The 27,574-nt window shown below is 41.3% G+C and overlaps 1 protein-coding gene across 20 annotated transcripts in view; it reads right to left on the minus strand.

Moving 5' to 3' along the window:
- Positions 1 to 27,574, minus strand: part of MYT1L (myelin transcription factor 1 like) — a 664,471-nt gene that overhangs the window by 379,052 nt on the left and 257,845 nt on the right. For 2 of the 20 annotated variants that reach the window (XM_089686729.1, XM_089686726.1), the window contains exon 2: positions 18,637 to 18,745. The exons of the other annotated variants lie outside the window; for them this stretch is intronic. In XM_089686729.1, the coding sequence (XP_089542855.1) occupies positions 18,637 to 18,643 (7 nt within the window). In that variant the 5' untranslated portion in view covers positions 18,644 to 18,745. The remainder of the gene's footprint in view (positions 1 to 18,636; positions 18,746 to 27,574) is intronic. 20 annotated transcript variants of the gene reach the window in all.

A 27,574-nucleotide genomic window follows, 5' to 3' on the forward strand; every position in this document is an offset into this window, starting at 1 on the left:
ATTTTAAGTTGGTCTTAAAAACAGTATAATTTTATTGGGCAGTGAAAATTATATCAGTAGAGGTAGGATATAAACAGGCCTTAAAGTGTTTTTACATTTTTGCAGTCAAATTTGAGAAAATCCCACTGTATGTTATGTGTTCCCATTCACTAAGCAAACCTAAAAAAAAAAAAAATCTTACTGTTAGATGTTTCCAAACTCTAACAGATGTTAGACATTTCTTCTTTTCAAGCATTTCAGAATGTGTTCAGCCTATTCTAAGTCTTTTGGAGTCTATTCCAAAAGACTAAGGCGAGATACAGATTATGCAACTCTCTTTCCTGCAACCATGGGTTGCAAGAAAGAAAATCGCTCAATTCCCCCATCAACAAAGTCAGTGTTGATGGGGGAATCCTTCCTGTGGAGCTATTGTGTTCTCCCAGCCAGGAGTTGTCCCTGTCAGAAGATCACAATGATTACTGTTAGAGATCACAATAATTACAGGCTGGCTGTCCCCAAGTTGATCGATGGATCAGCTTGGGCGCAATCATCCTGCCCATAGATGAATGGAATCTCGGATGGTCCCCCCTCAATTGGATGAGATTCGATCCATCTATGGCTGGCTTAACCACTTGCCCTCCTAAGGATTTACCCCCCCCCCCCCTTCCTGACCAGGCCATTTTTTGCGTTACGGTGCTGCGTTATTTAACTGACAATTGCGCTGTCATGCAATGCTGCACCCAAGTGGAATTTGTTCCCATGAACAGAGCTTTCTTTCGGTGGTATTTGATCGCCTGTGCATTCTTTATTTTTTGCGCTATAAAAAAAGGCTAAAAATTGGAGAAAGAAAACAATATCTTTAACTTTTTGCAATTAAACATCTTCAGTAAAAAAAATTTGAAAAATAAAATTTCATCATAAATTTAGGCCAAAATGTATTCTGTTACATGTCTTTGCTAAAAAAAAATCCCAATACGTGGAAATTAATTTGTTTACATGAGAGTTATAGCATTTACAAATGGCGGTATATACACTGGGATTTTTAAATTTTTTTTATTAGTAATGGCAGTGACTTATAGCAGGACTGCGGGGCTGTGGCGGGCATTCTGACACTGGAGAGAATGGACTTGGTGTCACTGACATCCCCAGTGACACCAATACAGTGATCAGTGCTAATAAAAAGCACTGACACTGTACTAATGACACTGGGCAGCATGGGGCTAACATGTGGGGTGATCAAAGGCTTAACTATGTGCTGTCTTACTATACGGCCGTGTGTTTGTGCTTCACTGTAAGCACACTGCTTTGCATGACTGTGCTATGCACAGCCATGCAAAACAGTGCACACGACCTGACAGGGAGAACTGTTTTGTTTACATACAGTTCTTCCCCCCCCATCAGAGATGCTTGGTAATCACCGGTGCCAGCGAGTAACCCGGTGATTGGTAGCTGCGGCCACGACTGGTGGCCCCTACCCGGAAATGTGAGATCACATATATATACGTCAATTTGCGCACCCCTGATGCCCTGTAGCAGTATATCTCCTATAGGGTGGCGGGAATGCGGTTAAGGCCTGACTGAGTTTTCTCTCATTAACATACAATGGAGAAGCCTGTCTTCTAATTTTTAACCCTTTATTAGGATCATATTAAAATTCTGTTCAGTACAGACACAGTCAACTATGCACATTTTTATCAGTCTCCTTACAAACGAATATAATTAAAAAGGATTTTTCAGTGCTGGGGTTATCAGGAAAAAAAATCTAGAAAGGAATTTTTAATATAAAGTGGATGTTATCCCAACTTGGCTGCAAAAGTTACCCCAACATTTCATATTCCTGATATGTGTCTGTGGTAACATGTACTTGTATAAAAAAAGTATCCTGTTCTCTTTCCTTGTCTGTGAAATACCTGGTGATCCTTCCAGTACCACTGCTTTTCTATTTCTGAAGTGAACATGTTAGGCATGAGAGCACATCTATCCTAGTATGGTCAATTTTCTTCTTTGCATTCTACTCGGGAGCACAGCCTGCCTGTACTTCAGAGGTCCCAGAGGTCAGACTTGTGTAGACACTCCCCCCTGTGCAGCTCTTCACTGGAAAGATCAGTGTACTGCTGTTTCTCTGCCTCCTGTGAAACACAATCTGCAGTCTCCTCCCCCAGCTCTCTAAGCCACTTGTGCAGTTGACAACAGAGCCTACGTGATCACTTATAAAAATATAAACAAACATTTTTCCTTGCATTTGTATTATTAACTGAATAGGATGTTTTACAAGGTAAGGGTTCATATATACTTTTACTATTCCTTTAAAGTCTGTTTCACACCTTCGGGTATTGGAATATGGGGAACAGAATCACGCAATTCTGCCAGCAATACCAAATTAAGCAAAAATCATTAATTTTCATTGTCACCCCAAACACGCAAATAAATTGCCATTTTGTCACATGACAATACACACGAGAAAACAGGCCAAATCACGTTGTGCAAAAATATACCAAGGTGGGCTCCAAAAAAGCATGCAGGAGCTTCTTTGGTGTGCTTTTATAGCAGAGGGAAGTCTATTCAATTGAATGGTGTCCAAAAAAACACATGTGAAAAACACAATGCTCTGGCATCACTAGATGTGAAGGGGGCCTCAGACTGGAAGTGTATGTAAAGTTGAACCTTTTTTATTTATTTTGTTTTGCATAGAGTGAAGAATAGTTAGGTCTTCAGTTAGGTTTTATTTTTTATGTCTCTATCTTGTTTTTCCTATTGTTAGGAATTATTTAAAAATTAAGTAAATATTTAATAAAGACAGAAATTCAATTTTACCTGTTCCAGTCCAAAAGTGCTAAGAATGTGAAATCTCTGCAGTCATCAATTTGATCACCTCAGACTCCTACTTCAAAAAGTATATGCCATACTGATCTTTGCTAACTAGACCTCAGCGCAGAAGGAGGCATCATTCCTTTCTTTTACTCTCAGATGAACTGTCTACAAATGAGAATGGCCGATGGGAAGACCATCCTTCTGCTCTCATCCTCCACCCCTCCCATGCAGAACATTAGCCTCCCTTCAGCTACACATTCACAACTGTCTCATTTATTTTAATAAAAGATTTGCTATTTTTAGCTTTCTACTTTCAGTCTATTTTTGATGTGTTTGCCCTTGTGTGTTGTACACGTTTTTTCTGTAATTATTTGTGTGAAAAGTTATAATGAGGAGCTTTTTCACATCACAAAGGTTTATAATGTATTGCCCAGTTCACTTAATGAGCTGTAGATTAATTCAACACTAAGGCTGGCCATACATTATACAATTATCTGCAGATTTTTGGTTTAGATTTACCAAAAACCATATAATAGGAGGACAAACCTAAACAACACTTTCAGTTGTATCCAATTAGGCAGGCCCTTGCACTACATAGTTGAAGGTAAATCTAAAGGAAATTGGGCAGAAAATCTGCAGATAATTGTATAATGTATGGCCAGCCTAAGACTGATGAAGAATAAGGCTGATGTCAGACGGGTGATTATGCCTCTAGAGATGAATCGTTGGCAGCTGGATCACTAAAGAAGCTGGCTATCTTTCCTGAAGAAATCACTCTCTTTGTAGCCAGATGCAATGATCTGTCTTTTTTTTGCTGGCCTAAATGCTAAAGATGGGAGCAGTATCTGGAAAGTGAACCATACAAGTAGAGTCCACCTAGTTTTTAGAAGTGTGGATCACTTGAATGTCAGGTTTAGTTTGATATTGTAAAAGCCACTAGTTCCAATAAATGAGAAGTTGTGATGGTAAAATGAGAGCTACAGTTGTTAGTACAGTAGTTTTTTCTTGTCCTTGGAGAGGGTGTTCCAACTAATTCAACTCAATCAAGGGGATGTGTTGCAGATGTGCTGGAACATTTCATATGCCTTGTGGACACACCCTTAATACCAACTATCCCGGGTACATCTATATCTCCATATGACAAGGTTTCACAATTCAAAAAATAGTATAGAATTTATCAGGATTAAATTTCAATGTGTTAGATACTAAATATACTGTATAATGTATATTTTTCCTAGGAAGTCTGATGTGTCTTACTAGCCATCTGGATCTTGGAACATTGAACCTCACTATTGTCACAGTGGTGACTTCAACTCCAGACTTCACAAAGGAACTCCACTGTCAATTTTTTTTTTCATAAGCGAGATTTCCCTTCACTTCCTGTTGCAGAGACACAGCAGTTAGTGAAAGGAAATCTCTTCAAAGCAAGAGGATCATTTTTCTTGGACAGTTGTCACTGGTACAGGTATGACCATTTAAATATTTCCCTTTACCCCCTGTCCCTGTGACAACTCAAAAAAATGTGGATTTCTGGTCACTTTCTATACTAGAAACAACTGTCACCAGGACCAATAGAAAGAGTGAATCTCCCCATTGGGAACACAGACAGCAATTTAAACCTGGAAGAGGTTCTAACTCTTTCACATTACATTCAAAAAAAAGTTTTGGCTTTACAAACACTTTTGGCTTTACAAACACTTTAAAGCTATATCTTTATTAAAAATGTATAAAAGCAGGAACTACAAGACTATAACAATTCTCACGTGTCAAACACAACAGTCCATAGTATAAGCTATGGCTAAGTGCAGCTGTACCTAAAAGACGTAAGCACTTACTGTCTTTTTCCTTCTTTTATGGATTATTTAAGAAAGATGGAAATTCATTCTTTCCAGTTCTTGTCCAAAGGTGCTGAGAACATCAAATTTTGGTTTGTTAAATACTAAATATGATATATACAGTATCTGGTGTATATTACTTTTAGGAAGTCTAGTATGTCTTATTAGCCTTCTGGACTTTGTAACATTAGATCTTACCTCACTAACATTACTGTGGTGAATAGGAAAAATAAAATTGTTTGAAAAAGGGAGCTCTACTACTGGATTGGTGCCAGGCTTTAAATATCTGTTATGACTTTCCAGCACTTTATCTTTAAGAGTTGCCTGATTTAACAGCTTCCATCATTACACAGCCATACTTCCCGTGCTGAGCTTCAGGAAAAAAACATGCAGTTGTACCTATTTTCATGAATCCACTGAAATGAACTGAGATTTATGAGGGAGAGATTGACATCCAGGGGGAGCATACCATATATGAAGGCTCTGTCACTGCACATCGTCCATCTGAAACTTAGGGATCCATTTATTCTATATGTGGGTCAGATGGGTGCTGGGACCCCCTTCTCCTAGCACAGTGGTGGGCAACCTTTTTTTTCAACTGAGCCAAATCTCGCCAAAACCACGATTGAAATTTATTTTGAGAGCCACATTTTTAAAACTGAAAATACATCCCCCATATAGTAATTCATCCCCCATAGTAATTCATCCCCCATAGTAATTCATCCCCCATATAGTAATTCATCCCCCATAGTAATTCATCCCCCATATAGTAATTCATCCCCCATAGTAATTCATCCCCCATAGTAATTCATCCCCCCATAGTAATTCATCCCCCATAGTAATTCATCCCCCATAGTAATTCATCCCCCATAGTAATTCATCCCCCATATAGTAATTCATCCCCCATAGTAATTCATCCCCCATATAGTAATTCATCCCCCATATAGTAATTCATCCCCCCATAGTAATTCATCCCCCATATAGTAATTCATCCCCCATATAGTAATTCATCCCCCATATAGTAATTCATCCCCCCATAGTAATTCATCCCCCATAGTAATTCATCCCCCATAGTAATTCATCCCCCATATAGTAATTCATCCCCCATATAGTAATTCATCCCCCATATAGTAATTCATCCCCTATAGTAATTCATCCCCCCTATAGTAATTCATTCCCCATATTGTGTCAATTCACTTACCTTTGCTCCGCGCGTTCCTCTCACCGTGTTCCCGCGCCGTTCCAGTCTTCAGGGTGGACTGTGAGAGGAGAGGAGTTCGTCACGCTGCCCCGCCTACATCCTGACAGCCAATGTTTGCCACGCTCCACGGGCCGGATTAAAAGATCCGCTGGGCCGTAGTTTGCCCATTGCTGGGCTAGCTGCAGAGTCCTGACTTTTGGGGCGGCCGCCCGAGAGGAGGGAGGGGAGCGGGCGCCCGGCACACAGAAGAGCCGCATAAAAGTGTGCAAAGAGCCACATGTGGCTCGCGAGCCGCGGCTTGCCGACCACTGTCCTAGCACATAAAAAACAGCAAACATTTAACACAGTTAGGAAGCTAGAGGCATTCTTCATGCTCTCCTAGTTTGTAATATAGAAGTGGTTTTAGATCTAATTCCTGTCTATTGGTCTATCTATTAGCATACACCTAATTAATCATGGACATATATAAAGAAAGCATAGTAATCCTGGTGGGACAAATAAATAAAAAATATAAGATTTACTAACAGCTAAAACCAACAGTCACTATTACGTACTCCATGACTACAGTATACTCTCCATCGGTTCGCATCTTACCTATCTCACCGTACCTTCAGTGTCATTTACAACTCCAATTCCTCCTCTCCTATTTCTCTTACCGTCAGAGTCCCCCAAGGTTCTGTCCTTGGACCTCTCCTATTCTCAGTCTACACCTCTTCCCTGGGTCAGCTCATAGATTCCTATGGTTTCCAATACCATTTCTATGCTGATGACACACAAATCTATCTCTCCAACCCTCAACTCACACCATCAATTTCCTCACGTATCACTGATTGACTAACAGACATATCAGACTGGATGTCACACCACTTCCTCAAACTTAATCTATCCAAAACTGAGCTCTTAATATTTCCTCCCTCGTGCTCCCCTTCCCCTGATTTCTTGGACAAGATCAGTGGCACAACTATCAACCCATCCCCACATGCCAGGGTGCTAGGTGTAACCATGGATTTTGAACTGTCCTTTAAGGCCCACATGCAATCCCTTTCCAAATCATGCCCTCTCAACCTCCCTCCACTGGCTTTCACTCACCCAACAAATAAAATGCAAAGTACTAACAACAACATACAAAGCCATCCACAAATCACTAACCTGGTATCAAAATACCAACCAAACTGCTCTCTTCAGTCTTCCCATGACCTGCTCTCTAGTTCCCATGTCACCTCCTCCCATATTTGCCTTCAAGACTTCTCCTGAGCTTCTCCCATCCTATGGAACTCCCTACCCCAATGTGTCCGACTATCTCCTAATCTATCCACCTTTAGACAATCCCTGAAAAACATTCTCTTTAACTTCTTTCCTACCACCCTATAGCCGAAGGACAGCTACAGTGTGGTTGTCTAGTTCTGGGATGACGTCCATGGACGTCATTCCAGAACATGCCCCCTGCACGCCCCCAGTGGCGTGCACCTGTCCTTCAGAAACAGCTGATCACGTGATACGGTAAACAGCTGCCTTTTACCATGTGATCAGCTGTGTCCAATGACACAGCAGATCACTGGGTAAATACAGTTGCCGGTTATCAGCTGCACTTTCCTCACAGCGTGATCACTGTCCGGATGATCAATGCCCAACAGTGCCACCCACCTGTGCTGCCCACCTGTACCCATCAGTGCCACCCACCTGTGCCCTGCAGTGCCACCCACCTATGCCCAACAGTGCCACCCACCTGTGCCCAGCAGTGCCACCCACCTGTACCCAGCAGTGCCACCCATCAGTGCTGCCCAGCAGTGCCGTCAGTCAGTGCCACCCATCAGTGCTCATCAGTGCCGCCTATCAGTGCCCATGAGTGCAGCATCATCAGTGCCAGCTCACCAATGCCGCCTATCAGTGCAGCATCATCAGTGCCAGCTCATCAGTGACACCTAACAGTGCCTCCTATCAGTGCCCATCAGTGCTGCCTATCTGTGCCACCTCATCAGTGCCTCCTATCAGTTCCACCTATCAGTGCCCATCATTGCTGCTTATCAGTGCCTATCAGTTCCCATCAGTGCTGCCTATCAGTTCCCATCAGTGCTGCCTATCAGTGCAGCCCCATCAACGCATACCAGTGAGGAGAAAAATTACCTGTTTGCAAAATTTTATAATAGAAACAAAGAGAAACTTTTTTTTTAATTTTGTGCTCTTTTTTCGTTTATAGTGCAAAAAATAAAACCCCCAGTGGCGATAAAATACCACCAAAAGAAAGCTCTATTTGTGTGAAAAAAAATAATAACAATTTCCTATGGGTACAGTGTTGCATGACCACGCATTTGTCATTCAAAATGCGACAGTGCTGAAAGCTGGAAATTGGCCTGGGCAGGAAGGGGGTGACAGTGCCCAGTAGGCAAGTGGTTAAAGAACCCTATCCTGCTTTTAACTAATGTGTTTTTACTTTTTCCATCAGCTCATCCCCCACAGTTAGTATCCTTTGTATCACTCGAACATCCCTCTTAGAGTGTAAGCTCTAACGAGCAGGGCCCTATGATTCCGCTTGTACCAAATTGTATTGTAACTGTAATATCTACCTTAATTTTGTAAAGCGCTGTGCAAACTGTTGGTGCCATATAAGACTATTCTATCTACCCTGTGAGAAAAGATGCTTATATCTACCTATTCTAAAGCTGTGGTCAGGACACATTATTTCTCCAGCGGTGGCTTCAGTGAAGAGGAGAGATCAACGACATTGTGGTGACATCACCCATAGGCTTACTATGGGGCACCCATTGTTGGCTGCCCCTCCTGTACACTGAAGCCGGCGTTGGGACCTGATCATGTAATTGGACTGAAGCAGCTTCAGAATAGGCATAAGCATCTTTTTTTTCACAGGGTAGATAGAATACCCTTAGAATGGGGGTGAGAGTCAGTTTAACCTTAGTTAGATTTTGACTGAACTTCCACTTTAGAGACTAAACCTATGAGGAAAACTGTGGAATAGCAAGCAGTGATGTGCCATGTCTAGCATGTAGCAAAGTGAGAACCTTGTCAGTTGACACCTTTCTCAGTTCCTCAGTGATGACATTCTCCTTCTGGTCCCCCTGGTCTTACCTGAGATTACATTGGGATGAAGAAATAGATGTTTTGCAGGAAAATATGTGCTATTTCTCTTTGCATAAATTAAACAGAAACTGTGCTCACATTAGTGAATGTAAATTCCAATAATTTCCGTGTAGTTATAGGTAGTACTGTGAGTGGTACCAAATGCAAAAAGCACAAAATCCATTCTTGCATTATTTTTCATTACAGTGTATTTCCTTTAGCAGCAGTAAATCCATTCTAATCTTTGTAGTAAGGTTGACATCTTCTCCAACATAACAGTCCTGCCTAGAAAAACATCACTATTGTTATTTCAACAAACATCAGCATAAAGTCCACCAGCTATTTTCTGCCCACTGCAATATGAACAAAACAGATTCTGCAAATACTAAAATCATACAAGGCAAATTTTGGCGTACACACAAAGTACAAAAAGGTAAATAATCGTCGGATTATTAAAACTTCATCAAAATATACTCAATTTAATAGAACATTTGTTCAAGGAGATATGAATAGGTGCAAAGGTAACCTCACCAATAAAGTTGTTACTATAATTGAAAACAAAAGATCCACGGGATGGGTAATGACATGATACTGCAGAAGAACTGAAAAATGAGTTCCAGTCACCCTTTTGGAATTATGCAAACCATGACCTAGATAAAATCAGCCAGATGGGGAAGAGGAGGTAAGGTTATTAAGATATTTTCCAACTCTATCAGAAGAAAATCTGTCTTTCCTCATTTAAAGTAGAACCATGGTAAAACTATTAAATCATATATGTGATGTAGGATGCCCATGTCTGTGTACAACATTGAGCATTTTGCAAATAGCCAATGATCTTGCCAGTAAAACCATTGGATAAGCACTTCCTTTGATATGGTGCTCTTTTTCTGCAACAAAATTACTGCAATGTTTTCACCCTTGTTGCTGCTATAGCTACTAAAATTTGCACCATTGACAAAGCTATCAATTATAGCTATTCCTAGCTCCCTCCACAGCCATATTGCTGCATCTGAAGGAATTTAGAGAAAATATGTAAAACCTCTGCTCAGTCCCTCCCACTGTCTCCACTACTGTCTAGCGGGGTGCAGGAGAAATCCATTTTCTTAGGGGATTTTACTATTGAAAAAAGTAAATTACATTTATTTTAAAGCAACCCTGTCAATATGGGGTCCAAGTAAGAGGTTGTATACTTGTCTTTCCAGTGACCTGTGTCTTGAAAGTTGACCACATTTCAAATCACTGTCCGTTGTAGGTATCTGACACTCTCGATTGTGTTGAATACCTGCTTTGCCATCGATTTGCTTGCATTCTTATTAGGATATAGTGCAAACGTGTACTCCGATTTCCATATATGAATGATGGTTGCTTACAAAAGAGTGAGGTGCTGTGTAGTCACATCAAATATCATATCGTATCACGTAAAGGAGGAATTCTATTTTTTATCCCAAGCTCAAGAGTGTATATTTGTAGTGACCTAGTTATTGTGCATGTATATACAGTAGATTAAAAATACATACTTACTAATCTATGGAGTTCAGATGTGTCTTCTTTGTAGCTTTATTCCTGCACCACCATCCTGGATCAATATCCTCTTCATATGATATGATGTAAGTCTCTTGTCAGGTCTACAGAACTTGACAGAGACCCTTGGCATGCATGCACAGAAAACAGCAGGTATCTTCCAGTCTATGGGACCAGGAGAGAAATGTGTCTGCCCAGGCATGAGGGAGAGTGGAATTTTATTCTTGCACAGAAAGCAGCAGGTTTATTCTATGGGACTAGTAGAGAGATGTGGCATGTTTGCATAAGCACAAGGGATAGAGGGATTTTGCCATGTGCAGACACCCCGAGGGTCTCTGCCATCTCCTATAGACCCTTGGTGTATCTGTCCATGTTCAAGCTGAATATCTCCATGACATCAATTTGAATATGTTATCCTCGCCTAGGCAGGTATGCAGGAAGCAAAAACTAAAAACAAAACACAACACATTTATTTATTATTATTTTTAATTGGTGCAACTGTTTAAGAAGGAGGGGTATGAGTCAAAGAGGAGGAAGTCTTGTTCATGGTCAAATGTCTGCTTTAAAGTGGTTCTAAAGCCTAAACATTATTTTATCTTAATGCATTTCTCGCAAGACAAAAAATGTTTAGGTATTAGTATCACCTCTCACCTCCCTTATACTTACCTGACACCTCATTTGATCCTGCACTGTGCCCATCTATAACAGCTCTCCCCACTCTCACAGGCTTTGCTGTGGCAGCAGGAGCCTTTGGGAGAGACAAAGGAGTGCGGGCGAGACTGAGTCAGGCTGTGTTTATCTATGGTTGCAGGCAATGAAGAAGGAAAAGAAGTCCCAAGAGTCACACATCCCACAAAACCCTCATGTAAAGAGTGGAAGCAGCCACAGCCTAGACTCCATCCAGGCCATACCTCTAACATGTTTCACCCCACCTATGACTATGACTAAGATCCATGGGCAGAGCGATGTTGGGGACGTGACCTCGGTGGAGTCTAGGCCAAGGCTGTTTGTACTCCTTTCATGAGGGTTTTGCGAGATGTGCAGCTCCTGGGACATCTTTTCCTTGTTCATTGACTTCTATGGAGCTGAGAAGAACTCTTTCCCTGCCTGCACTCTCCCTGGTTGTCAGCATATAAGGACCTACTAGAGCCTGAAGCGGCACCCTCAATTTCTTTGTATGGATGCAGGCAGCATGGATCGGGTTTGAGCCTGCAGGTGTGCCACATTACGAAGAGGCTTCTTATGGTTGCACACTGAGAAGAGGAAGAGCCAGGAGCCTCTCTGTACAATTCCATTGCACAGCACAGGTAAGTATCATGTTTGTTTTTGTTTTTAAAAAAAATGACTTTACTATCACCTTAAGTTCACTTCACTGTACTTCAGTTCACAGTTTAGTACATCACTTCCTTTGAAGAAAATGCACTCATCGCCTACTTTATTAGGTACACCTTGCTAGTACTGGGTTGGACCCCCTTTTACCTTCAGAACTGCCTTAATCCTTAGTGGCATAGATTCAACAAGGTGTTCAAAACATTCCTCAGACATTTTGGTCCATATTGACATGATAGCATGCCTTTCTATCATCACAAACCAGTCTGCTCATTCTCCTCTGACCACTGACATCAACAAGGCATTTTTGTCCACAAAACTGCCACTCACTGGATATTTTCTCTTTTTGGCACCATTCTCCGTAAACCCTAGAGTTGTTTGTACGTGAAATTCCTAGTACATCAGCAGTTTTTGAAATATTCAGACAGTCCATCTGGCACCAACAGCCACGCCACATTCAAAGTCACTTAAATCCCCAGTTAAATCTTCCCAATTCAGATGCTCATCTTCACCACGTCTAGATTCCTAAATGCATTGAGTTGCTACCATGTGATTGGCTGATTAGCAATTTGTGTTACCAAGCAATTGAACAGGTGTACCTAATAAAGTGGCCGGTAAGTGTAGGTGAATGAGAACTGCACTTTAATTTCTGCTTATCCAGATTGTTTTATTCAAACATCAACAAAATAGCTGCAACCTTGATCACTCTACCCAAGAACCATTGCCTCCTTAACACATTTCACCAGGAATGGCTTGAATACAAGGACCCTTGTGATCACCCTTGTGATCAAGCCATTCATGGTGAAAAGCATTAAGGAGGCAGTGATTCTTGGAGTGATCATGGAAGCAGATATTTTTTAGATGTTTGAATAAAATATTCCAGAAAAGCAGAGATTGGAGTGCATCTCTCATTCATCTATTTTCTTCAATGACGAGTGAAGATGTGCTTCTTAGAGCAGGCACACTGTTATCCCCTAAAAAAAAGCAGAGGAGTGGGTCTGGAGCAGTGATGTGGGCTTCAGCATGATTTAACTACATAATTTCCTTTCCTAGAATCAGATTGTGGTTGCAGAAAAAAAGGCAGAGTGATGTAATTTATGTGTGCTAAGAATTTAAGTCCAAACCATCACATCCACTTCCTTTGTATTCACTTTGGGGTTTGGGAGTTTTAGAATCAAGTAAAAGCTACAGTACATGTTATGCTGCTCTGTGCACAATTCTAGCCTGAAACATCTTTTCTGCTTTTACAACATAGATTGATATTATTCTAAATAAGCACAGGAAAGTCAAAATTGATGAGATTGCCAACAGCAATCAGATTATTTCTAAATAAAATTTTCAAATGCATATTATAAAAATGTCAGATGGAATCTGCTTAGTTAACAACCAAGTCTAGGGGATAACCTAAAAGAGAGATGAAGAAAAAATCCAAAGCCAAATTCTGGTGTCCTGTGCAATATTCTTCATTAAAGTGGTTGTATAGGCAGTAGCATGCAAATAAATCTGTGAGCTCGATCTCAAATCCAGCAATGTGCATGAGAACCGAGTCTTCCTTGGCTTTCTAGCTGTTCATTGGCTCAGATACAGCAGCATGAGCCATTCACTTCCCCTGCAGTCAACCAGAGCCAGTGACGAGCAGCAGAGGGCAGGGTTGAGCCCCATTCTGCATTTTAAGAATACACAGAGCCGAGCTCGGGAGTAAGCATGCATGGGTGCCCCCATGGCTCACTCTGGGACATCTGGGGGGGTGGAGCCAGGAGCACCAGCAGGGGACCCGAGAACAGAAGGATCAGGGCTGCTCTATGCAAAACCATTGCACAGAGCAGATAAGTATAACATGTTTGTTATTTTATTAATAGAAGAAAAAAAAGCTTCACAATCACCTTAACAACCAGTGAACATATCCACCCACCTGAGCCCCTTCCTCTGATGCAGAGGAAATCTATGGTCACAGCATACACTTTCATTTTATAACACCAGCATTGTAATATCAACAATACAAACAATACTAACTACTCTGTTTTATTTACGATAGTTGAAATTAAAGTGGTTCTAAATGCTCAAGGTTTTTTACTTTCATGCATTCTATGCATGAAAGTTAAAAATCATCTGTGTGCAGCATCAACCCCAGCCCCCCTAATACTCACTTAAGCCCCCTCTCGATCCAGTGATGGGCACTGGAGTCTCAGCTAGCCCTTGGCTCCCACTGCTGTCAATCACAGCCAGTGAGCCAATGAGAAGAGAGGGGGTGGGGCAGAGCCACAGCTCCGGATGTGAATGGACACATGGAGCAGCAGGTGCCCTTACAGCTAGCTGCTAGCTGTGGGGGCATCCGACAGGAGAGAGGAGCCAGGAGAGCCTGCGGGGAACCCGAGAAAAGGAGGATCCAGGCTGCTCTGTGCAAAATCCCTGCACACAGCAGATAAGTATAGACATGTTTGTTATTTTTTTCTTAAAAACAATAAGCCTTTAGAATCCTTTTAAAGCACTACTGATAAATTTTTACTTCGTTTCTTTGTATGCTTGTTTTTTACAAGCCAAATTGTTTAGTTTTTGGAAGAAAACTTAACTGAGTACTGTTCATGATACTTTTTTTTTATTTGCATTAACTTTTAAGAGGAGATGGTACAGCATACATTTTCAATTTATAACATCAGCTTTGTAATATCAATACAAGCAATAGTTATTTTTGAAAATCCAATCTAAGCTTACTTGAAACATTTTCTTTTATGTTGTGAGTTCTGCCGGTCTGCTAGCCATCTCTTTCCCCTACTTCCTGGATTCCCTGCATGTTTTGCATCTTCTCCTCTGCTGTTTACTTTCAGGTACTAAGGACTACATGTCCCATGTTACTTTGCTGCCAGAAAGCAGTGATTGCTGTACTGACTCCACCTCCTGAAATTCTTCCTCTCAGCACCTTTGTAGTTCAGAAGGCAGGCTCTGTGAAATGTGTGACACAGCAGTGCCTACTCACAGGGCATGGCAAATATGTGTTACAGGATTCAAGGAAATGGATATCATGATTTTACCTTTTCATCAATGATGCCTTTTACTGCTGCTTTATAAATGGACCCCTATGCATTACTAGCCACTGAATCAGTGGCAATATAATGGCCATCATCCCACTTGTATACCCCTGGTTATGATGCAAGAATAGGTAAAATATCTAATGGACCCACCTTAGTGAACTCCAGAATATACAGCCGCACAGGTCTTTCCTGCACCTGACTATGAATGAAACTTTTCTGGGAGGTAGCAAAGGAAATATGATGCACTAAGCTCTGCAGGTCCTATAGCCATCCCGTGAGCTGCTGTGACTGTAGTTCTTGATATGTATCTGATATCAATTGATTTCTGGAGACCAGATACAGATTAAGTAAATACAGTTTGACAAGAAAGAGCCATCATGGTGACATGGTGGATAATTAGGGCAGCTATGCAACAGAGAAACTTTCTGCTGACATTTAAAGATGGACAAGTGTTGCTGTCTTGGGACTGTTGATAGCTATGCCTATCGTTCTTATGAATTCCCTTGTTACTGGTTATACTAATGGTCTCTAATGACCGTATGCATATTTAGTGTTTCTGTCTATTGTCGATTTGGGCATTATTGCTGTAATTACTATCATGTTGTTTGGTTAAACAAATTAACAGCTTAATCTGTGGCATAATTAAATAAAAAGCAATTTTCTTTAAAAGTGCAAGTCCCCCCCAATAACATCTGCCCCCCCCCCCCATAACATTATATTTCATGTTTTCTGTCTTGTGTTATGGTAGAGGAATGCTACTATGTTATTCGAGTTTCCTTCCTTATTTGCTTCCTTCCTGACTTATCTGAATTGTCATATTCTTGGTGACTATTCCAGAGTGAAAGGAAACAGAGGAGTGAATATTCAAGAATTTATAGTGGAGCTGTCACCTGCTGGGCATGGAAAGGCAAACAATAGGAGACCTCAGTATGTTTTTCACTGGGAATACATGTTTTTTTAGACTACCTATTCCCCACAGTATTCTACTAATATAGTGTTATATATTTTCAAAATAATTACATGCATTAAATGTAATAATGTACAACAGACAACATGTATTTTATGGTAATTAAATCCAAACTGCAGTAACACCTTTTCTTTTTAGCTTTGGCTACAGCTGGAAAGAAATAGAATATCTGTCTACTTTTGGAACTCTCCCAAATAGGAACTTTTCTATGCTCTAGCCAATGCAAAAAAAAGTGTTGTTATTATCAGGAATAAAGATATATACAATCCTAGGGAGAAACTTGAAAAGCACACTCCAGTCAGCCAAGTCACCTTTCTGTTTAAACTGACTGAAAGAGCACAGCCCTTTTTTGGCCTTTGTCTTTGCACCTAGATAAATCTCTCTGGTTACTTTTTTGATGTCTGGTTAATGCACCACCCAAACTGCAGCTTTGTCCATGCATGTAACTTACTGGATTTAGCAGTAAGAGAATATATATGAAATGAGCTTTGGTTTGGATATACCTTAAGGCTTTTCACAGTGCACTTAAGGCATGCTACAATGACATCTGAGCCAGTATTATCATATTTCATCATTCTCACTAACACCCTCTCATCCAGTCCTAGTCAACTTTTTCTACCTTTAAAGTGATTCGAATGTATTTTTTTAAAATAACATACACATTATTCTTACCTGCTCTGTGCAATGGCTTTGCACATAGCAGTCCTTATTCTCCTCTTCTCTGGTCCCCACACTGGTGCTCCTGGCTTCTCACCCCTGCTGAGTGCCCCCATAGCAAGCCGGTCACTCTGGGGGCACTCATGTGTCCTTGCTACCTAGCCGACTCTGTGTTGACACAAAACGCAAGGCTCCGCCCTGCCTCCCAATCCCTCCTCAGCAGGAGCCAATGGTGTTCCCACTGCTGTCTCTGATCCAATGAGGAGGGAGAGAGGAGAGAACCTCTGTTCTTGTGCACAACACTCAGGTAAGTATTGGGGTTGCTGTGCGGGGGGAAGAGTGAAGCTGGATGCATAAATTTTTTTTACCTTAATGCATAGCATGCATCAAGGTAAAAAAAACCTTCTGCCTTTAGAACCACTTTAATTCTCTACTTCATCATCCACTGCCATCATCCACAAAACAAAATTGAAGCACTTTGTATTGAGATCTCCACTATTCATATATCTAATATGTCATGTCTACCACCACATCCAATTCTCTTCTTTTGACCCTGTTGCCACAGAGCAAGTTGCTGAACTCTTTTCTGAGGCCCAACTAACCACATGTTCCCTGATATTAACTCATATTTTCCTTCTCTCTCCCTCTCTACCAGCATCTTAAACCTCTAAAAAAAAAGGCACTGGTCAACCCCTTACATAAAAACCCCTCTCTGTAACCCCACCAATGTGACCAACCTAAGACCCATTTTCTTGCTTTTGTTCATCTCCATACCTCTAAAATGCCTAGTCTACAATGGTCTGACCTACCACCTCCCTGGCAACCACCTTCTTCATCCCTTTCAGTCTGACTCTTGTCTGCAATACTCCACAGATAATGCCCTCCAAAAACTTGCTAACGACTTACTAACTGCTAGAACCAATGGCCACTGCTCCGCACTCATATTCTAAGGTCCCATTCATATCTCCATGTCACTTGAACACGTGTTTCTTTTGCATGCCTTTTTTCATGTTTTCACACTACATGCATATATAGGGCTGCATATTAATTTGAATGGACTGCCCTAAACACAATAAATGCGCCAAAGAAGCTCCTACACCCCTTTGAGTGAAAATGCGCAACTGGCCAAGTTTGGGATGTAAAATGCAAGCGCACCACATATTTTTCATGTGTTCCATGAATGCACATAGAAATGTGCGCTTTTGCGCACATTTAAAGAATGATTAAATGTAATTGGTGTAATTCTGCAGCTTTTGATACAGTTGACCACTTACTCTTTGCCATTTGCTTGTTCTCTTCCTACCTATCTCACTACACCTTGTGTGTCACCTATAACTCCACCTCCTCCTTTCTCTTCCTCTATTTATAGGGGTCAACCAAAGTGCTGTCCTTGGACATTCTCTATTCTCTATCTATACCTTCTCCCTGGGTCTCTCACATCTTCCTATACTATCTCTATTCTTGATGACAACTCAATCTATTTCTCTACTATTCCGCTCACCCCATTTGCTTGTACATCACTAATTTTCTAACTTATCAATATGAATGCCGCACCACTTTCTCAAGCTCAATCTCTCCAAAATTCAGCTCATAGTAATTCTTCTTTCAAACTCCACCCTTCGTTTTACCCTGTTGTTTGTAAAAGAATAACCCATATCATAATAGTATTATTATCATTATTATTATTCAGTGTATCATGTTAACTGAATTAAGCTATTAGAAGGTTTTAAAAGAATAGGATGACCATAAACCGATTTGTTATTGTTTTCCATAGCCTTAGAGCCAACCCTACTCGATTTTGGTCAGTGGTGCCCCATGTGACCTTCTCCTTCTGGAAGGATAAGACATTCTGAAGCTATAAAAGTCATACCCAGCCAGCACAGTGATTGATTACCAGCCTGTTAGGCAGCCAGATGTCTCACTGAGAGTGACAGGAGGTGAGTTATCTTCCTGTCCTCAAATGACTCACTTTCTGCTGAGACTTGCAGCAATTTTCCCAATTCAACCAATGGATGTTGCAACCATACATTAGAATAAGCCTCTTTGCCGTAGAAAAGGATATCATTAGCTATCTGTTGCTAAGAGGTTTTCCAGCTCATTCGAAGATACCTTTTTAGAACAAGTGCTGCTGATTTCTGTGCTTGTTATCACTTCAAAGCCTGATAGTCACAAGAGATTCTTAAAGCGATATTAAACCCAAAACCAAATAAAAAGTATTATATTGGAGCTTACCAATCATTGGATGTGATGGCTGAATTTGTTTTCTTTTCTTTGGCTTTTTCCCTTCTTTTCACCTGTGAAATGGCCAGGAGCACACCTCTTATATTAGTGAGATACCACTCTGGATGAATGAGCACAGGAGGTAAAGCAGATAGTAGCATTGTCAGTTTGGTTGGGAGGGGAGTGGCAAATGTATTAGCAGATTTATATAAACTAACAAATTGAGGCCAAACTCCAACTCACACTTTATAACAAGTTACAGCAAACAGATTTTGTATGAATAAACGCTGATCATTTTATATATCCTGCTAGTGTTAAATGGTTTATTTATTATTTCAGGTACTTATATAGTGCTGTCAATTTACACAGTGCTTTACATATACAGTCAGGTCCATAAATATTGGGACATCAACACAATTCTAACATTTTTGGCTCTATACACCACCACAATGGATTTGAAATTAAACAAACAAGATGTGCTTTAACTGCAGACTGTCAGCTTTAATTTGAGGGTATTTACATCCAAATCAGGTGAATGGTGTAGGAATTACAACAGTTTGCATATGTGCCTCCCACTTGTTAAGGGACCAAAAGTAATGGGACAATTGGCTTCTCAGCTGTTCCATGGCCAGGTGTGTGTTATTCCCTCATTATCCCAATTACAATGAGCAGATAAAAGGTCCAGAGTTCATTTCAAGTGTGCTATTTGCATTTGGAATCTGTTGCTGTCAACTCTCAAGATGATATCCAAAGAGCTGTCACTATCAGTGAAGCAAGTCATCATTAGGCTGAAAAAACAAAACAAACCCAACAGAGAGATAGCAAAAACATTAGGCGTAGCCAAAACAACTGTTTGAAACATTCTTAAAAAGAAGGAACGCAGCGGTGAGCTCAGCAACACCAAAAGACCCGGAAGACCACGGAAAACAACTGTGGTGGATGACCGAAGAATTCTTTCCCTGGTGAAGAAAACACCCTTCACAACAGTTGGCCAGATCAAGAATACTCTCCAGGAGGTAGGTGTATGTGTGTCAAAGTCACCAATCAAGAGAAGACTTCACCAGAGTGAATACAGAGGGTTCACCACAAGATGTAAACCATCGGTGAGCCTCAAAAACAGGAAGGCCAGATTAGAGTTTGCCAAACGACATCTAAAAAAGCCTTCACAGTTCTGGAACAACATCCTATGGACAGATGAGACCGAGATCAACTTGTACCAGAGTGATGGGAAGAGAAGAGTATGGAGAAGGAAAGGAACTGCTCATGATCCTAAGCATACCACCTCATCAGTGAAGCATGGTGGTGGTAGTGTCATGGCGTGGGCATGTATGGCTGCCAATGGAACTGGTTCCCTTGTATTTATTGATGATGTGACTGCTGACAAAAGCAGTAGGATGAATTCTGAAGTGTTTTGGGCAATATTATCTGCTCATATTCAGCCAAATGCTTCAGAATTCATTGGACGCCGCTTCACAGTGCAGATGGACAATGACCCAAAGCATACTGCAAAAGCAACCAAAGAGTTTTTTAAGGGAAAGAAGTAGAATGTTATGCAATGGCCAAGTCAATCACCTGACCTGAATCTGATTGAGCATGCATTTCACTTGCTGAAGACAAAACTGAAGGGAAAATGCCCCAAGAACAAGCAGGAACTGAAGACAGTTGCAGTAGAGGCCTGGCAGAGCATCACCAGGGTTGAAACCCAGCGTCTGGTGATGTCTATGCGTTCCAGACTTCAGGCTGTAATTGACTGCAAAGGATTTGCAAACAAGTATTAAAAAGTGAAAGTTTGATTTATGATTATTATTCTGTCCCATTACTTTTGGTCCCTTAACAAGTGGGAGGCACATATGCAAACTGTTGTAATTCCTACACCGTTCACCTGATTTGGATGTAAATACCCTCAAATTAAAGCTGTCAGTCTGCAGTTAAAGCACATCTTGTTCATTTCATTTCAAATGTGGTGGTGTATAGAGCCAAAAATGTTAGAATTGTGTCAATGTCCCAATATTTATGGACCTGACTTTATATTGTACATTCACATCAGTCCCTAACCCTCAAGGGGCGTACAATCTAAAGTCCCTAACCTACATTCATACACAAACTAGGGCCAGGATCCAGTTAACCTACCATCATATCTTTGGAGTGTGGAAGGAAGCCAGAGTACCTGGAGGAAACCCATGCAGGCAGAGGGAGAACATGCAAACTCTAGACAGGAGGTGCTGTTGGTGGGATGCGAACCAATGACCCTAGTGCTGCCAAGTGGAAGTGCTAACCATTTAGCCACTGTGCTGTCTCATCCATATAAACTGGTACATTCTGCTGGTGAGCTTGTGCTTTTGAAAAACATCAGACTTACTGGCTGGATCACCAGATGAAAATAGAAGAAGGAAAGCCCAAAAAGGAAGTGAATGCAGCCATCACATGGTAAGTTGCAAAATAATAAGTGTTTGCTTCTGGGTTTAATTCTGCTTTAAAGGATATCTAAACCCAAATCCAATAACAAAAATATAATTTTGCAGTTTGCCAATCCTTACATGTGATGGCTGCATTTGTTTTATTTCTTTAGATTAAGAACATTTTCCACACCTACAGAACCAAGTTGGTTTTCCCAAAAATGCTTCTTATCACTTCCTGTGAGCTCAACTGAAAGTACAAACACTATTATCTTCCTTGTGTAATTTACTAATTCTCCCCCATTGTAACTGACACAGAGATGAAAAAAGGACGACTCTTTTTAGATCTAATCTGGGTGACAATCCTGGCTCTCTCTATAGATATCATGAATGCACGTAGTGCCATAGGACCGGGAGTGTGTTATTTGCAGGATCACCAGGTAAAAATATAGGAGAAAGAAAACTAATACAGTCATTGAATCTAAGGAATTGTAATCTGCAATCTATTACATTTTTTTTTCGGATTAGAATTTAAGCTGGTTGCACTGCTTGCCAATGTTAGATTTTGTATGGCTAATATTAATCCTTTCGCACCTAAGAGTAAAACAATCGTTAATGCCTAAGCACAATTCTGCAATGTTGACATGTGTTAGTAAAACCATGCATATCATCACAACTACTTTGTGCATCCAGGTGGATTATAGCTTGTTTTTTTTCAGGACAAATTGGGCTTTCATGTGTTGGTAAATGGTAATGGAATCTCTTGATTTTTTTTTCTATTATCAAAGGAAATCTGTGCCAAAATAGTAAAAAAAAAACAATTTTTTAGATTTAGCTGCATATTTCTTGTTACTACTATAACCTACCACCAAAGAACAACCCAAAATAAATTCTCCTTTTCCCTATGATGGCAGTAAAACCACATATGTGTATGTTATTTGTTGTTTGTACCCGTAGTACAGCCTAGAAACAATATTGCAGACATTTTGCTTTTTTTAATATGCTACCTAAACTAGGGTTGCCCCCTCATCCCTTTAAACCCAAACACATAATAATTACACAGGTTCTGTGGTTGATTAACGTGGTGATTTAAAGGATAAATTCACCTTTTGACAAAAAATTTTTGTGGGCAAAAAAAATGTGCATTACTTATTTTTTGTTGTAGGAGCCTGAAAAGCATTGCACCAGTGATCAGCAGATTGCTGGTGCCATGCAGGTCTCCTGCAGATCTGTCAGTATAGCTGCTTGTCCATACGGGATGTACAGGAAAGCAGATATACTGACAGCGAGAATCAATGAACTACCACGGTACTCCACAGTGCCGTGATAGTTCATTGGGAACTACAAGCCGACAGCCGCTAAGGCTGTTGGGACTTGTAGTTCATTCATTCACAGAACTCTGTGAATGAATGATGTGGCCGTGTGGGTGGAGCTCTGCACAGCCATGCTGTTTTTAATAGCCAACAGCTAGTAAGGGGAGCTTGTCCCCGTACTTCTGTCACGGGGAGGGGGGGGTATCAGGCAGCAGCTGCAGCATTGAGAACATGAAGGAAGCAAGAAGGCACTTCTAAATGTAGTATTTCTAAAAGCTTATTAAAAGTAATGGTTAAAACCACTTACAAGAAAGATGTAAGGCTCGTGCATGTAAATGGCGTCAGTGCAGGGCTTCTGTCACTATGTTCTGGATCTTGCTGTGCCAACTAGCTGCTGCAGAGGGAGCTCAGGTAACAGTGTCAAGATGGTCACCGATCTTCCTGAACCGCCATGGAACGCACACTGTCCGCGTGGAACCCATGGCCCAGAAGTGACGTTAAAAGTGTGTGGTGCAGTTCAGAGCATGAGCAGATTGCTCCTTCAAGACCATGACCCATAGTGAACAGAGCCAAGTTAAATAGAGGGAAAGGGCAGAGGTGAGGCGGTGCCAAGGGGGAGTGGTCACACCCAAACATGTCAACCATAGTAAAGCCAAGCAGAGATCGTGGGACGGAACAACGGTGACAGGATCCTTGCTTAATGAATGGCTAATATGAATAGGATACCAAGAACTATAAATTACAATTAGAATTAAAATTAAAATGTCAGTGTCAGCAGAAGTAAATAGCGGTAAAATACTGGGATCAAAATAGGACTCAAACAGAGCCGTTACATACTGGGAGCAATAAATCATTTCAAACCATATGTTTAAGCTTCGTGCCTGAATATCATTTAGGAAATGGCATACAAAGCAAATGGAGAGATAATCAGCAGAGAAAAATCACATATAGACAATATCTGTAAAAATGATTACTCTTAACTATAGATTTCACACGTGTCAATGATGTACATGGACAGAGAAAGACCCCCCAGTGTTATATTAGTATACTGATCAAATGTCTGAAATCTGGAAGCTAAAGAGGGGGAAATTGGTATCCTATTCACATTATTCATTCATTAAGCAGGGATCCTGGCATCATTGTTCCATTCCACGATCTCTGCGTGGCTTTACTATGGTTGACATGTATGGTTGTGACCACTCCCCCTTGGCACTGCCTCGCCCCCACCCTCTCCCACTATTTAACTTGGCTCTGTTCACCGTGGGTCACGGTCTTGATGAAGGAGCGATCTGCACATGCTCTGAAACTCGTCACCGCCCACTATTGATGTCACTTCCGGGCTGAGTATTCCACATGGACGGCGTGCATTCCATGGCGGTCGAGGAAGAGTGGGGCCATCTTGACACTGCTACCTGAGCTCCCCCTGCAGCAGCTGCTGGTCGGCACAGCGAGATCCAGAACATAGTGACAGGAGCCCTGCGCTGATGCCATTTACATGCTTGAGCCTTACATCTTTCTTTTAAGTGGTTTTAACCATTACTTTTATTAAACAATTGGAAATACTGCACTTAGAAGTGCCTTCTTGGTTCCTTCTTGTTCACATTTAGAGTCTGCTTCAACTCTTGGAAGTGCTGCTCTAGTGCCTTCTTCCAACTATCATCCTCCATGCCTGAAGGTCTCTGAGGCAGATGCACCCTACAACCTGCTTTTCTTCCAGCATTGGGAACATACATGTTCCACCCTAAAAATGGGTAGAACATGTAACGTGTTCCCAAAGGTGAACTTCTTCTTTAACTCACTTAGTGCCTTATCTGCATTAAATTAGCCTCAGAAACTGTGTAATTATTGTGTGTTCAGGTTTAAAGGGATGAGGTGGCAACCCTACCTAAAACACGCTAACTTAAAAATAATTCTGTCCAAAAATATACTGACAATGACCCTTGACTCGGACCTTTGACCCTTACTTGACCCAAAAACTAATCCTGGTACTGACCTAGATCAAACCTTGATCTAAGTATTTTTTCTTTATTTTTTATATATTTATGTATTTATTTTTACACACAGTTGCTTATTTATCTCTCTCTGCAACCAGAGAGAGTTACAATGTTTCTTTCCTCTCCATTCAGAGAGAGAGAAATACAGGGGACTTCACAGTGACTGATCACTGTGATAGCCAATCAGAGGCTATCACAGCGTTCAGGTGACCTGGAACCAGGAGTTTCGGGTCTTGATCATTAGTACAGGACCCACGGCTCCTGGTGAGACCCCAGTCTCTGTGCGACGAGCTCCCAGCACAAAGACAGATATGCATATATGCAACCCCTCAAAAAGAAATCCCAGTCCAGTGAGGCTGTATATATGTGTACTGTAGGCATGAAGAGGTTAAAGATCACATCTGAGTTACAAAATATTGTGTTTCCACTTCCTAGCAGATTGAGGCAAGGAGATGCTTTTAATGGTAAGTGGAATCATGAAAACCTGGATTCTCAAGCTATGGGCACCCTTATATTTTTTACCATTTAAAAGTTCTAGGTGGGATTGGATCCATAAGCAAAGTAGAAACCTGCTTTAAGAGCTGACACTCGCAAATGCCTAGGGTAAGAGTTGCTTTAGACATCATATTTTTATGGGAGACTGCAGCTCCATACAGTGTGCTATCAGATGCTACTGACAGACACATCCATATCTATAATTAATGCAAAACAACAATTCATAGTACATGAGCAATCAGTATCCATACTAATTGACCCGGGGCTATGGATATTGTTCATGTATCATTATCAAGCCTTGGTATGCTGGAATAACTGCCTGCAGCGTTGAGTGATTTACAACAGGACACTGTAACGACGCATGTAATACTACTCAGTCATCATAGCGTAAGCACGCTTGACATACACGCGCAATCTGCTCCCCTGTAAACATCAAATGCATCAGTACATTATCAACGCTATTATTTCACTTCCGCATTCAAAACTCTGAATATTATTACAAATAAGAGACGTTCATAGCCTGGATTAAACCTTTCAAGCAGGCGACAGGAGGAAAGGCTCCATCATGCATAAAAATCACAATTTTAGGTGGCTAAAAGCCCTTATTATCACTTCCTTTCTGAGAGCACAGCCAGGCAAAGCAATTATTATTCTGCTAAAACCACACTTTGTCATATTTTTTCATAACCTGCTCTGCCACTTGAAATCCAGCAGGGAACTAGTGATCTGTAATTTGAAGTGTTAGCATCGCCAATAAAGATTATCTCATGGAACTAGAACGATAAAATGGCACAAGTGATACCGCCGTGTTTTTCTAATAATGTTTCTCTCCTGAAAAGAAATTGCCTATGCATTAATGTAAAGTGGAACTTTAGGAAAGCCACTAAATACTTAGCTGCAATTAATCTGAGCTGTCTAACCTGTCAAAGAGTTTTTTACTTATGGGCAGCACAGTGGCTAAATGGTTAGCACTCCCCCCTGGCAGTACTAGGATCATTGGTTCAATCCCAAACATGGCACTACCTGCCTGGAGTTTGCATGTTCTCCCTGTGCTTGTGTGAGTTTCCTCCAGGTACTTTGGTTTCCTCCCACACTCCAAAGACATGCTGGTAGGTTAATCATGTCTATGTTGGTCCTAGTATGTGTATGAATGTAAATTAGGGACCTTAGATTGTACATCCCCTGAGGGTTAGAGACTGATGTGAATGTTCAATATATACAGTATCTCACAGAAATGAGCACACTCCTCACATTTTTGTAAATATTTTATTCTATCTTTTCAACACTGAAGAAATGACACTTTGCTACAATATAAAGTAGTGAGTGTACAGCTTGTATAACAGTGTAAATTTTCTCTCCCCTCAAAATAACTGAACACACAGCCATAATGTCTAAACAGCTGGCAACAAAAGTGAGTACACCCCTAAGTGAAAACATGCAAATTGGACCCAAAGTGTCAATATTTTGTGTGGCCACCATTATTTTCCAGCACTGCATTAACCCTCTTGCCATGGAGTTCAGCAGAGCTTCACAGGTTGCCACTGGATTCCACTTCCACTCCTCCATGACATCACGGAGCTGGTGGATGTTAGAGACCTTGCGCTCCTCCACCTTCCATTTGAGGATGCCCCACAGATGTTCAATAGGGTTTAGGTCTAGAGACATGCTTGGCCAGTCCATCACCTTTACCCTCAGCTTCTTTAGCAAGGCAGTGGTCATCTTGGAGGTGTGTTTGAGGTCGTTATGTTGGAATACTGCCCTGCGGCCCAGTCTCCGAAGGGAGGGGATCATGCTCTGCTTCAGTATGTCACAGTACATGTTGGCATTCATGGTTCCCTCAATGAACTGTAACTCCCCAGTGCCGGCAGCACTCATGCAGCCCCAGACCATGACACTCCCACCGCCATGCTTGACTGTAGGCAAGACACACTTGTATTTGTACTCCCCACCTGGTTTCCGCCACAAACGCTTAACACCATCTGAACCAAATAAGTTTATCTTGGTCTCCTCAGACCACAGGATGTGGTTCCAGTAATCCAGTAATGTCTTTAGTCTGCCTGTCTTCAGCAAACCGTTTGCGGGCTTTCTTGTGCATCATCTTTAGAAGAGGCTTCCTTCTGGGACGACAGCCATGCAGACCAATTTGATGCAGTGTGAAGCGTATGGTCTGAGTACTGACAAGCTGACCCCCACCCCTTCAACCTCTGCAATGCTGGCAGCACTCATACATCTATTTCCCAAATACAACCTCTGGATATGACGCTAAGCATGTGCACTCATCTTCTTTGGTCGACCATGGTGAGGACTGTTCTGAGTGGAACCTATCCTGTTAAAGCGCTGTATGGTCTTGGACTCTGTGCTGCAGCTCATTTTCAGGGTCTTGACAATCTTCTTATAGCCTAGGCCATCTTTATGTAGAGCAACAATTCTTTTTTTCAGATCCTCAGAGAGTTCATTGCCATGAGGTGCCATGTTGAACTTCCAGTGATCAGCATGAGAGGGTGAGAGGGATAACACCAAATTTAACACACCTGCTGCCCATTCACACCTGAGACCTTGTAACACTAATGAATCACATGACATCGGGGAGGGAAAATGGCTAATTGGGCGCAATTTAGACATTTTCACTTAGGGGTGTACTCACTTTTGTTGCCAGCGGTTTAGACATGAATGGCTGTGTGTTGAGTTATTTTGAGGGGACAGCAAGTTTACACTGTTATACAAGCTGTACACTCACTACTTTACATTGTAG

Source organism: Staurois parvus, unplaced genomic scaffold (assembly GCF_062004578.1).
Source record: "Staurois parvus isolate SC_StPar_1 unplaced genomic scaffold, SC_StPar_1.0 ptg000409l, whole genome shotgun sequence".
NCBI classification, from domain to species: Eukaryota; Metazoa; Chordata; class Amphibia; order Anura; family Ranidae; genus Staurois; species Staurois parvus.